The sequence below is a fragment of the Callithrix jacchus genome, chromosome 1 (genome assembly GCF_049354715.1).
Source record: "Callithrix jacchus isolate 240 chromosome 1, calJac240_pri, whole genome shotgun sequence".
Lineage (NCBI taxonomy): Eukaryota > Metazoa > Chordata > Mammalia > Primates > Cebidae > Callithrix > Callithrix jacchus.
In genome coordinates this window covers 26,761,201-26,774,646 of record NC_133502.1, presented here as the reverse complement: position 1 = coordinate 26,774,646, position 13,446 = coordinate 26,761,201, and the positions used below count along the sequence as shown (strand labels likewise).

Sequence of the window (13,446 nt, the reverse complement as noted above, 5' to 3'; positions counted from 1 at the left end):
TCCCCATCGCCAGTAGCGGCAACATCTCCTCTCTGACCCATGCTGCCATCAGCCTTTCCACCTTTGAGGAGATAAACCCTGCACTGCCTGAGGCAGTTGCCAGGCAAAATGTTGATTCTCCTCAGAAGACACCCCCAACACCCCTGTTTGCTTCAAGACCTATAACTAAAGTCCTGGTGGGCCTCTAGAAATGAGGTTGAGAGTGTGACCCATGAGGAGGTTCACTACACTCAAAAAGAACTGAGTTTTCTAATTTATAGAAACAGAAATCTGGAGAACAGGCATGGGAATGGGTATTAAGAGTGTGGGATAATGGTGGACGGAACGCAGAGCTGGAGCAGGCTGACTTTATTGATTTAGACCCATTAAGTAGGGACTCTGCTTTTATTATTGCACCTCTGGGAGTTAAAAAGGGTTCTAATGGTTTATTTGCTTGGTTTGCTAAAATATGAATTAAAAGATGGCCCTCTGTGAGTGAGCTGGAAATGCCTGATCTCCCTTGGTTTAATGTAGAGGAAGGGATCCAAAGGCTTAGGGAGATTGGGATGGTGGAGCGGATGAGTTACTTTAGACCTACTCATCCCACATGGGAGGGTCCAGAAGTTATGCCCTTGACCAATGCCTTGTGAGATAGATTTGTGAGGATAGCACCTGCATCTCCGAAGAAGACCTATAACTGCTCTTCTCTGTATGTCATGTCTAACAGTGGGAACTGCAGTCGCTCACCTATAAACTTCAAATACAATGGAAATAACTGGATCCCAAGGTGGCCAGGGCCAAGTGGCAGCACTCAACCATCCATCAAAGGCAAGGTTGGCGTAGCTAACAGAACGGACAGCAGAGACAAAGTGGCAATCAGAATAGTTTAACTTGTCTAGAGCTCTAGCATTGGCTAATCAGTGTTCCAAGAAGGGAAGCTGACAGGAAGCCTACTCCATTCCTACTTAATTTATGTAAGGAGAAAACTTCTAGGTCGAATGGACAAAAGACTAATTTGAATTATAAAAAAAAATCATGGCCCCTCAATTTCCAGACTTGAGCCAGATTACAGTCCCAGAACTCCTTGAATGAAGGGGAAGCCAGGTCCCATTGAGGAAGGACTTCATTACCGAGAATTCATACCATCAATCTTTCTCCCATCCTTCCCCAAGGAGACCTCGAGCCTTTGACCAGGGTAAATGTGCACTGGGAAAAGGGAAATGATCAGACATTTCAGGGACTACTGGCCATCGGTTCTGAGCTGACACTGATTCCAGGGGACCCAAAATGTCATTGTGGTGCTCTAGTTAAAGTAGGGGCTTATGGAGGTCAGGTAATTAATGGAGTTTTAGCTCAGGTCTGACTTACAGTGGGTCCAGTGGGTCCCTGGACTCACCTTGTGGTCATTTCCCCCATCCCAGAACACATAAGTGCTACAGACACAGGTCCAGTGGGTCCCTGGACTCACCTTGTGGTCATTTCCCCCATCCCAGAACACATAAGTGCTACAGACACAGGTCCAGTGGGTCCCTGGACTCATCTTGTGGTCACTTCCCCCATCCCAGAACACATAAGTGCTACAGGCATACTTAGCAGCTGGCAGAACCCCCACGGTGGGTCCCTGACTGGTAGGGTGATTGCTATTATGGTGGAAAAAGCCAAATGGAAGCCATTAGAGCTGCCTCTACCTAGAAAAATGATAAATCAAAAACAATATCGAATCCCTGGAGAGACTGTGGAGATTACTGCCACCATCAAGGACCTGACGGATGCAGGGGTGGTGATTCCCACCACGTCCCCGTTCAACTCTCCCATTTGTTCTGTGCAGATTCAGATGGATCCTGGAAAATGACAGTGGATTATGTCAGTAAGCTTAGCCAAGTGGTGATGCAACTGCAGCTGCAGGACCAGATGCGGTTTCACTGCTTTAGCACATTAAGACATCTTCCGGTGCCTGGTGTGCAGCCACTGCCTCAGCCAATGCCCTTCTCTCCACTCCTGTCCGTAAGGCCCACCAGCAGCAAGCTGCCTTCATCTGGCAAGGCCAGCAACACACCTTTACTGTCCTACCTCAGTGGTATAGAACTCTCCGGCTTTGTGTCACAATCTTATTCAGAGATCTTGATAACTTTTCACTTCTGTAAGATACCACACTGGTCCATCATACTGATGACATTATGCTGATTGGATTCAGTGGACAAGAAGCAGGAAACACACTGGACTTATTGGTGAGACACGTGCGTGCCAGAGGATGGGAAATAAACCCGACTGAAACTCAGGGAACTTCTACCTCAGTACAATTTCTAGGGGTCCAGGGGTGTGGGGCCTGATGAGATATTCCTTCTAAGGTGAAGGGTAAGTTGCTGGATTGGCCCCTCCTACAACCAAGAAAGAGGCACAATGCCTAGTGGGCCTCCTTGGATTTTAGAGGCAACACATTCTTCATTTGGGTGTGTTACTCCAATCCATTTACCAAGTGACCCAAAAGCTGCAGTTTTGAGCGGGGTCCAGAACAGAAGGCTCTGCAATGGGTCCAGGCTGCTGCGCAAGCTGCTCTGCCACTTTAGCCTATGACTCAGCAGATCCAATGGTGCTTGAAGTGGCAGTGGCAGATAGGGACGCTGTTTGAAGCCTTTGGCGGACCCTCGCAGGTGAATCACAGCGGAGGCCTCTAGGACTTGGGAACAAGGCCCTGCCATCTTCTACAGATAACTACTCTCCTTTTGAGAGACAGCTGTTAATGGGCTTTGGTGGAAACTCAACATTTGACCAAGGGTCATCAAGTCACCGTGTGACCTGAACCACCTACATGAACCGGGTGCTTTCTGACCAATCTAGCCATAAAGTTGGTCGTGGATGGCAACGTTCCATCATCGAATGGAAGTGGTATATATGTGATGGTGCTTGAGCAGGCCTTGAAGGCACAAGTAAGTTACATGAGGAAGCGGCTCTAATGCCCACAGTCTCCACTCCTGCCACCCTCCCTTCTCTCCCCTAGCCTGCACCAACAGCCTCATGGGGAGTTCCCTGTGATCAGCTGAACATAAGAGAAGACCAGGGCCTGGTTCACATGGTTCTGCACAGTATGCAGGTACCCCTCGAAAGTGGACAGCTGCAGCACTATGGCCCCTTTCTAGAACATCCCTGAAGGACAGCAGTGAAGGGAAAATCTTCCCAGTGGGCAGAATTTCAAGCAGTGCACCTGGTTGTGTACTTTACATGGAAGGAGAAATGGCCAGATGTGCAATGATATGCTGATTCATGGGCTATAGCCAATGGTTTGGCTGGATGGTCAAGGACTTAGAAGAATAACTGGAAAATAAGTGACAAATTTTGAGAAGACATATGTGGATGGACCTGAGTGGTCAAAAACTGTGAAGGTATCTGTATCCCATGTGAGTGCTCAGCAATGAGTAGCCTCAACAGAGAAGGATTTTAAAAATCAAGTGGATAGGATGACCCATTTAATAATCAACTGGATTGGATGACCACCACTCAGCCTCTTTCCCCAGTCACCCCTGTAATTACCCAATAGTCCCACGAACAAAGAGGCCATGGTGGCAAGGATGGAGGTTATGCATGGGCTCAGCAACATGGACTTGCACTCACCAAGGCTGACCTGGCTACGGCCACTACTGAGTGGCCTGAAGGACAGCAGTGAAAGGAACGAGATATTCCTTCTAAGGTAAAGGATAAGTTGCTGCATTATCAGCAACTTATCAGAACAAACCGATTTGCCAGGAGCAGAGACCAACACTGAACCCTCCATATGGCACCATTCCTCGGGGTGATCAGCCAAGCTACCTGGTGGCAGAGAATAATTATATTGGGCCTCTTCCATCACAGAAAGGGCAGAAGCTTCCCCTCACTGAAATAGACAGTTACTCGAGATATGGGTTTGCCTATCCTGCACTCAATGCTTCTGCTAAGACTACTATCCGTGGGCTCGCAGAATGCCTTATCCACCGTCATGGTATTCCACACAGCATCGCCTCTGACCAAGGCACTCACTTCAAGGCTAAAGAAGTGTGGCAGTGGGCTCATGCTCATGGAATTGACTGCTCTTACCATGTTCCCCACCATCCTGAAGCAGCTGGATTGACAGAACAGTGTAACGGCCTTTTGAAGACACAATTACAATGCCAACTAGATGACAATACTTTGCAGGGCTGGGGCAAAGTTCTCCAGAAGGCCATGTATTATCTGAATCAGTGTCCAATATATGGTACTGTTTCTCCCACAGCCAGGATTCACAGGTAGAGGAATCAAGGGATGGAGATGGCACCACTCACCACCACACCTAGTGACCCACCAGCAAAATTTTTGCTTTCTGTTCCCGTGACATTATGTTCTGCTGGCCTAGATGTCTTCTTTTCAGAGGGAGAGATGCTGCCACCAGGAGACAACAGCAATTCCGTTAAACTGGAATTTAAGGTTGCCACCTGGCACTTTGGGCTCTACCTACACTTAAGTCAACAGGTTAAGAAAGAGTTACAGTGTTGGCTGGGGTGACTGATCCAGACTATCAAGATGAAATCAGTCTACTACTTGATAATAAAGGTAAGGAAGAGTAATACAGGAGATACCTTAGGGCGTCTCTTATCACTATCATGCCCTATGATTAAGATCAATGGGAAACTACAACAGCCCAATACAGCAAGACTACACATGGTCCAGACCTCTCACAAATAAAGGTTTGGGTCGCTCCATCATGAAGAAAAAAAAACAACCACGACCTGCTGAGGTGCTTGCTAAAGGCAAAAGGAATACAGAATGGGTAGTAGAAGACAGTCATCAATACCAGCTATGACTACATGACCAGCTGCAGAAACAAGGTCTGTAACTGTCATGAGTATTTCCTCCTCCTTTTGTTAAAAACATGTATGTGCATGTATACACTTGTGCTAAGAAAAGATCTTTGTTTTATTTCCTTTTCCTTTATCGTGTAACAAGATTTACTGTCTTCATATCAGCATTTAAGTATAGTTAACTTTATGTTATACAATAACAATCAGGGTTGGGGATTGGTGCATAATAATTATGACCTTATTATTGTCTTTATTTGAAGACTATGTATGATCTCAGGACATGTGTATGGGTTCAAGTTGACAAGGAACGGACTTGTGGTGGTTAATACTAAGTGTCAACTTGATTGGACTGAAGGATACAAAGTATTAATACTGGGTGGGTCTGTGAGGGTGTTGCCGAAGGAGACTAACATTCGAACCGGGGGTCTGGGGAAGGCAGACCCACCCTTCATCTGATGGGCACAATCTAATCAGCTGCCAGCTAATATGACACAGGCAGAAAAACGTGAAAAGGGGAGACCAGCCTCGCCTCCCAGCCTACGTCTTTCTCCCATGCTGGATGCTTCCTGCCCTCAAACATCAGACTCCCAAGTTCTTCAGTTTTCAGACTTAACTGGCTCTCCTTGCTCCTCATGCTTGCAGACAGCCTATTGTAGGACCTTGTGATCATCAATACTTAATAAACTCCCCTTTATATATAGCTCCCCTATTCGTTCTGTCCCTCTAGAGACCCTGGCAAATACACCTATGGATTCAGTGTGGTCCCTGCAAAGAGCTCCTCGATGGCAACACACCAAGTACATGCACACACGTTTAAACATGGCACGCACACATCCTCAGACACGCATAGGATGAGAGTGGGGGCTTCTAGCAGAACAAAGTGAGGGCACTATTCCTCATGAAAGCCTCGTTTCTAAACATGCTCCGCTGCTCCTCTGGAGAGCGTCCTCTGCTGCCAGCTCAAGGGCCCACAATCCACTCCAAAGAGGGGGCTCACGATGCCTTCCTGTGGGCTATCAGGGGTAACAGCATGCTGCAAAACCAAGTCCCACAGCAGATGACACTGACAACCTCAAATGTGTCTGAAAATCACTTCCAGAAGCCACTCACAGTGGATTTTGAGATCCACAAACCCTATCTTTTCAGTGTAATTGCCTTATGCTGGGTTACTTCTAAAAAATCCACAAGGAGAAATACAGGGGGGAAAAAAAAACACACTCAGCTGAACTCTTACTGTGGTGGCTCAGACTCAGTCCAGGATTCACACTTAGAGGAGTTCACTTAAGAATTAAAGAAAATCAGAGTACTGTCAGAAAGACTAGCTGGAACAAGTGTCTGTCCCCATTCCAAAGGTGTACCCCACTTAGCAGCTCTGTAACCTCAACACTCTTTCGCAAAGGTGAGCAACGAGACCCTCCTCCTCTGCCCTGGCTCAAATGTTCTCCTGGAAGTCCACTGGTGCCACCTCAGGCCTCTCGGCCCAGGGCTGCTCCCACTGGTCCCCAGGAGAAAGAGCACTACAGCTGGCAGGGCTGGGCTAGAGATGGACTCACAGCATGGACAGGGCCTGCCCTAGCCCTCGGTCTCCAGGCAGGCTCATGCAAGCCAGTGCCACCCAAGTGAGTCACAGACTAAAGTGCATTTCCTAACAGTTATGTCTATCAAGTTGACATTTCCACCCCTCAGCATGGTGCCAGTGCCACACTCTCAGTGGGCTCTACACAGGGGCAGATTTTTTTTAAAGGATGTCATGTACTTGTAACCTACCCACTTCTTAATATCCCAGCCATGCTTGTCTTCAACGTTACAGGGAGAACTGAAGTCACAAATGGAAAGTACTTTCTACAGTAACCAGAACATAACAAGCAGCCAACAAAAAATCGTACCCAGGTGGATTTTATTATAATAATAAAATTACTGCCTTTTAAATTATCATTACTAACAACTACAAAAAAATAGCAACAACTTTGCATCCAACAGGATGGCTGTTATTTAAAAAAAAACAAAACACACGGAAAACGAGTTGGCAAGAATGCAGAAGCAGCAGCACCCTTGTGCGCTGCCGGTGGGAATGTGATGTGGTGCAGCCATGGGGAAAACCGCGTGGCAGTTCCTCAAGACTTAACCACAAAATTACCATTTGACCCAGCAATTCCATTTCTGAGTATATACAGAAAAGAACTCAAAAGCAAGGACTCAAATATTTATCAACCACGCTCTTAGCCGCATTATTCACAACAGCCAAGAGGTGAAGGTAACCCAAGTTCCCATCAACACGTAAATAAAATGTTGTAAATACATAAAATATTATTCAGCCTTAAAAAGGAAGGTAATTCTGCCACATGCAAAAGCGTGGAAAACCCTTGAGAACTTTATGCTGAGTGAAATAAGCCAGTCAAAAGACAAAATGATACACTTACATGAGGCACCAACGGTAATGAAATTCAGAGACAGAAAGTAGAACGGTAGAGGCCAGGGGCTGGGGAGGAGAAGGGGGACTGCATAACTGGAACAGAATTCAGTCTGAGAAGAAGAAAAAGTTCTGGAGGTGAACGGTGGTGATGGTTATGAACTGTGGATGTATTCAGTGCTACTGAACAGTACATCTAAAAATGGTAAAAATGGTAAACTGCTTCTTACATATACATATATACACAATAAAAAATAGAACAGGTGTGTGCTGTTCCTAAAAATTCCAACAGCAGAGAAGTTTACAATTAGGGGCTGCGTGCTGCTTTATTAAAATACCTATTTTCGAGGTTGCTACCGAGAAAATATTTCTACATCTAAATTGTCATATTCCCATTTATAAATTTTTTCTTGCTACCTTAGAAAAACAAGAGCAGCCATTCACATTCCCTGAGCTCCTACTCTGCCAGACTCCATACACACGGTACAAACCTTAACGACCTAATTCCAAGAGACCTCACAAGGGCGGACTATCATCCTCATTTTCCATCTGAAACACCTGTGGCTCTAAGGGTCAGTCACCCAAGCCCCAGAGCACAGCTATCATTTCACATCATGCTCTTTCGACACCTCGCTATGTATCAGCTATTCTCAATAAATCACTCTCCCCAGCAGAATCAGAGAAACTGTATTACACAACGGTGCTTTTCAACCACAGAGGCAAAATGCAAGTAAAGTTACCTGAGTGATGCGCCCTTAACAAATCCTGCCCTGCCTCTGTCACGCCCACACACTTCTCCTTCATGACTCAATTTCTGAAATCTTCCTTCTTTTATATCTCAGAGCACCTACAACCAAGGCCAATATAAATGCAGATCTGAACATTATATACACATATACGTGAATCCGCTTTGTGTGGATATATATAAAAATCCATTGTGTGTACTCATTAGTATAATGGTTAAAAAAAAAGAGAGAGAAAATAAAAATCCACTGTGCATGTATATGTATGTGTGTGTACGCACAGAAGAATCCACTGTGTGTATATGTGCACATATATGAATCTACTGTGTGTATATGCATGTGCATACATGTCTATCGTATGTACGTGTGTACATCCAATGTGTGTGCATATGCAAATAAATCCACTATATATGTATACATAGATATGAATCCATTGTGTGTGCATATATAAATAAATCCATTGTGTATGTGTGCATATATGAATCCATTATGTGTACATGTGTATGTATGTGCACATGTATATACATGAATCCACTGTGCATGTGTGCATATATGAATCCACTGTGCACATGTGTATGCACATATATATGAATACATTGTGTACATGTGTATGCATATGTAGATACATGAATCCACTGTGTGTGTATATTTATGTTAATCCATTGTGTATGTGCACGTGTGATAATCCACTATATGTGTATGTATGTATATATGAATCCATTGTGTACCTGTGTATGTGTGCATATGCATATGTCTATACATAAATCCATTGTGTGCATATTTATAAAATCCATTGTGTATGTACATGTGTGCAAATATGAATCCACTGTATGTATATATGAATCCATTATTTATGTACATGAGCATGTGTACATGTGTATATAAAAATCCATGTACACCACGTGTATGTACATGTCTGTATGCATACATGTGAATCTGTTGTGTGTGTACGTGTGTGCATATATATGAATCCACTGATGTCTGCAGGCACATACATATACATACACACACACATGAATCTATCATACGTCCCTTGAAGGAAGAACTACATGGTTGTATTCAGAAAACCTAGTACTCTCTTCTCAGTAACGCTAACTGACGGAATGAAGAATGGCTAACTAACACCTGTGTTCAGGAAGCTGCACAATAAATATTCCATAACACACATATTCCCTGAATACAGAATGCCTGCTGGGAACTCAAATCACTAGCTTTACAGAATTTTCACAGCCATACACGCATGACGTAAATCACAACCACTAAGCTTCTGAGAGAACTTTCAATTCCACGACAAGCACGACAGCTGAGCAGCCACAGCCATGTGCCGAGGACCACTGTTCTCTCATAATAACTAAAGCCCCAAGATCAGAAAGTCCATGAAATAATGCTGAACAACCAGAAAACATAAGGAAGGGATGCGTTTGTAAAATACCATCACTAGCACAAAGAAAATGACAGAAATTATGTAACTGCACATCACTGCCAAAAGTACCACAGTCACAAAAATTAAACAGTCTGCGCATCACCAACTCCACGTCCTGACACCGGCTCTAAAAAGGGATCAATTCTATCACAGCACAACTGAGGTACTTCTCTTCACGCTTGGAACATGCCAGGATGAAAGGAAACGCTGGCTGGTCACTGCAGAGCCCCTGATCCCAGGGCCCCAGTGTGAGGCTGAGGTGAAAATCCATTACATCAAATAGAAAACTGTATCTTAAGACCAGGTCATGTGCACAGGTTCACCTGGAGAGTAAACACTATGTAAAGTACATTTACTTCTTTCTGCTCCTCATCGCAAAGAAAAGCCACATACAGGCCATGCTCGGCCACTTACCGCTGGCCTTGACCTCACGCACGTAGTTGCTGGGGAACCAGCCGGTCCGGCCATTGAGTGTGCCCTCCCACCAGCCTCCCTCTTCCACGCGGGTAACATGGATGACATCTCCTTTTGAGAAGGAAAGCTCGTCCTCATTGTTCTGCTGGAAGTTAAACTTTGCTCTTACTACCAGTTGATTGTTGCTATTATCGGTCATGTCCTAAAACGGGAAGAAAGGCGGGAGAAAAATTATACCAAGAACAGTCTACTTCATTATAAAACAGATCATACTTTACCAATACAAAGGTAGCGTCATTACCCAGGAGCAGAAGAACGTTCACAGAAATGTCAGCTTCCTTCCTTGCAGTGCACTGTGACCAACCCCAGCACCACTCCAGCCCCAGAACACACCCTCTCCACAGCATGCACAGGTCCTGCTCTGCCACTGTGACACCTACCTAATCAGACATGTCCGCGTACATGCAGACGGAGTCACACTACACGCACTTCTCCACAAGTCACAGAAGTGAAGACCTCATGGCCATTCCTCTGGCCGTACTTACCAGTGCTAACACACCGCTTAACGTTATACCACATGACCATGCCACTCATCACTGAGTCCACTCTCCACGAGTGGACTTTGAGATTATTTCCAGTATAGTTCCATACACCACACACTGTACTTTCCCAGTGTAGTCAAGGCTGCATTAAAAATGCTTGGACATCTGTCTTTGAATACACTTGTAAATAAGCCTATAAATTAAACTCTGGTCAGAAGACATACTTATTACAGTTAACTTTTTAATACATCTTTCTAAATTGTCCTCCAAGACGTTTCTACAAACTACACCAAGCGATACCCCCACCAATACCTAAAAGTTCTTATTTCATCAAACTTTAACACTCAGCATTGCCAAACTTTTCTATTTTTGTCTGACAGGAAAAAATAGTGGCTCATATTTTAATTTGCATTTTTCACAGAAACTGTGCATATTTTCAGATTTCTGAAAGGCAGAAAGAGGAAGGCAGAGTGGCTGGGGCCTCTCTGATTTCCATCTGCCCTGGACGGAGCTCTGGAGAGGCTGGCAACGCAGAACTACCAAAGGGCGCAGCCTGACAACCCCAGAAGCCTGCTCGCACCAGCAAGGGCTCAGGGAAAGGGCCACCCAGCAGACCCCAGCTCTGGCCCACCCCACTTCCCTACCACTGACAGCAGGCAAGCCCAGCCCACCTGCAACAGTGTCCACACAGACTGTACAGAACGTCTAGAGCTCCAGCGAACACCAGTGACCTCAGCAGAGTCCAGGCCTCTATCCCCACCAGGTGGCAGCAGGCAATTCCATCTGCCCACACTTCTCCCTGCCCTCCAGCCAGCCACAGGGAAGACCTGAGACCACCCACACTTGCTGACCTACAGCCCCCGCTCTACCACTAGTAGGCCCATCATCGCCCCCACATCCAGCAACATTCGGTCCCAGGGACTTGTGGGAAATAACAGAATGTCAAACACTGCTATCTACCATCATCTCAGAAGCAGAGTTTGAGAAAGAGGGCAGGGCTGAAAAGCAATGTAAGAAATATGGCCCAAAATATCCCAAGTTTGGCAAAAGACAAATATACAAATCCACGAACCTGCGTGAACCTCAAATAGTAAAAACCTAAAGAAATTCAAACGAACTCATACCATAATCAAACTTCTGAAAACTGAAGCCAAAAAAGTTCTTAATAGGATAAAACACACCTACAGATATATAAGATCTCAAAAATTTACCTCCCATGCACCACTTCAAGGAGTTAAAAATGTGCTTCTCCAAAACAGGGGAATTAAAGGAAAAAAACTGAAGAGAAAGAGGCAGAGGAGATCTACGCTGTCAGGGGAGTGCCCCAGGTTACCACGGAGGCAGCAGCTGCGCAGCCAGCCTGGCTCACAACCAAGAGAGTTTAAAATGCAGCACAGGCTCCAGGAGCGTTTATCAGGAAATGAAGAAAAATAACGTGTTTGAATGTCAAAGAAGAGATCCTTAGAAACACACAAAAGACCAGATCTGCAACCTGCAAAACGTATACAGAAAACTAAACAAAGAAATGAGAATTACCAATTCACCCCGGAAAAAAAAACGCTACTCGAAAGTTAAGAATAGTCATAGTATAAAACGTGGCTCTGCTCGGAATACTATTCACCTTGTCATAACATTACCCTGAACCCCAATTTCAGTGAAAGGATGGTGGAACTCAGCCATGGGAAAGACAGGCCCAGGTGTTTATGCAGGTAAGGGAGCCAGGGGAGGAAAACAGCACCAGCCTCTCTTCCTCCATGGGAGTCCACATTGATACCACTTCAAATTAAGTAAAAAAAAGGTGCTTTATTTAGAGACACACAGGCCAATACCTACAAAGAACCAACAGAGCCTTGGGGGCAAAGCAAGACAGCCAAATAACCCTCCAGCGACTGCCCCCTCAGCCCAGCAAAACACCAAACTATCCATACTAGAAAGCACCTCCTTAAGAACCAGCACTCAGAGGTGATGTCTGCTAGAGGGGACGGATGCCCCCAGTTACTCTGAGACGATTATAACCCATTGTATGCCTGTATCAAAACAGCTCATGTACCCCATAAATATATATGTATATACTAGGTACCATAAAAATGAAAACAAAAAAAAGTGGGAAAAATGGAAAGTGGCTCAGTCTCTACTGTTTTTCCTAACAGCAGGTCTCAGAGAATTACTTGACTTTAAGTACATGTATAAATCACTGAAAAATAATGTTTTTAAAGGTAAAGCATCAAAGCAAACAGGCCCCAGCAGATGCTCAATAAGGAGTGGCTATACTCTTCCAAAAATATGTAATGCTTACCTATTTAAATGTGTTTACAGATTAAGCATTAATTATAAATATGTACTTAGCAATTCAAATTTGTAAGTTAAATATTTAATGCACATTTCGTATTTCATCAACAAACCTTTCTTCAGTGTTTGGCAACAAAAGCACCAGCAGACACCAGCGCAGACACAAAGCTCTCTGGCCCCTATGACCCACAAGGAGCAGGGTCAAGTTTGCCACTGCCACTGAAGCTCACATCCAGAAACCGTCACGTGGTCCTTGCTCTTGTGCGGTGAAACATGACCTGATCTCACCATGCTATGTCAAGTTCTCATTTTGCAAACCACCATCTCCACTCACCAGCTGTCTGCTGAGATCGCCAACGCTCTCCTGCAAGCAGTCCAACGTCACCTGGGCACCCGGGCCTTGTGGAAAACAGGCTCACAGTGCAAGCATGCTGCTGATCAGCTCCAACACCAGAACACAACTGTGGTGAGCAAAGCAAAACAGGCGCAGCAGGCCCCTCCTAGGTCAGGTGTCCAGGGTCACCCTCGGCCAGCCCTGAAGCTCCAGCCGGCACCAGGGCTGAGCCTGAACAGGAACGGAAGGGAGATAAGGGATGAACAAGAGGCAGCAGTGTTCCTCCTCATGGTCATGGGTGTTCAAATGCAGGTACACTCTACACTCAAGGCACAGTGAGGGAGGCACCCCTACTGACGTTACTTCATCAGTGTAACACCCCAGAAAGGAAGGGTGGAGTCTAAGGCGGGGAGGGCTCAAGGTGAGGTGCAGGGGGCAGGCAGCCATTTCAGATCCAGGTATCCAGGTGAAACATCTCAATGCAGCCTATCTTCATTCTTCAGC

General features: G+C 45.3%; 1 protein-coding gene across 15 annotated transcripts in view; it reads right to left on the bottom strand.

The window, feature by feature from the left end:
• Window positions 1-13,446, bottom strand: part of ARHGEF7 (Rho guanine nucleotide exchange factor 7) — a 181,236-nt gene that overhangs the window by 80,764 nt on the left and 87,026 nt on the right. For all 15 annotated transcript variants that reach the window (XM_035294224.3, XM_035294248.3, XM_035294229.3 and 12 more), the window contains one exon: window positions 9,778-9,979. In XM_035294224.3, coding sequence (XP_035150115.1) covers window positions 9,778-9,979 — 202 coding nt within the window. The remainder of the gene's footprint in view (window positions 1-9,777; window positions 9,980-13,446) is intronic.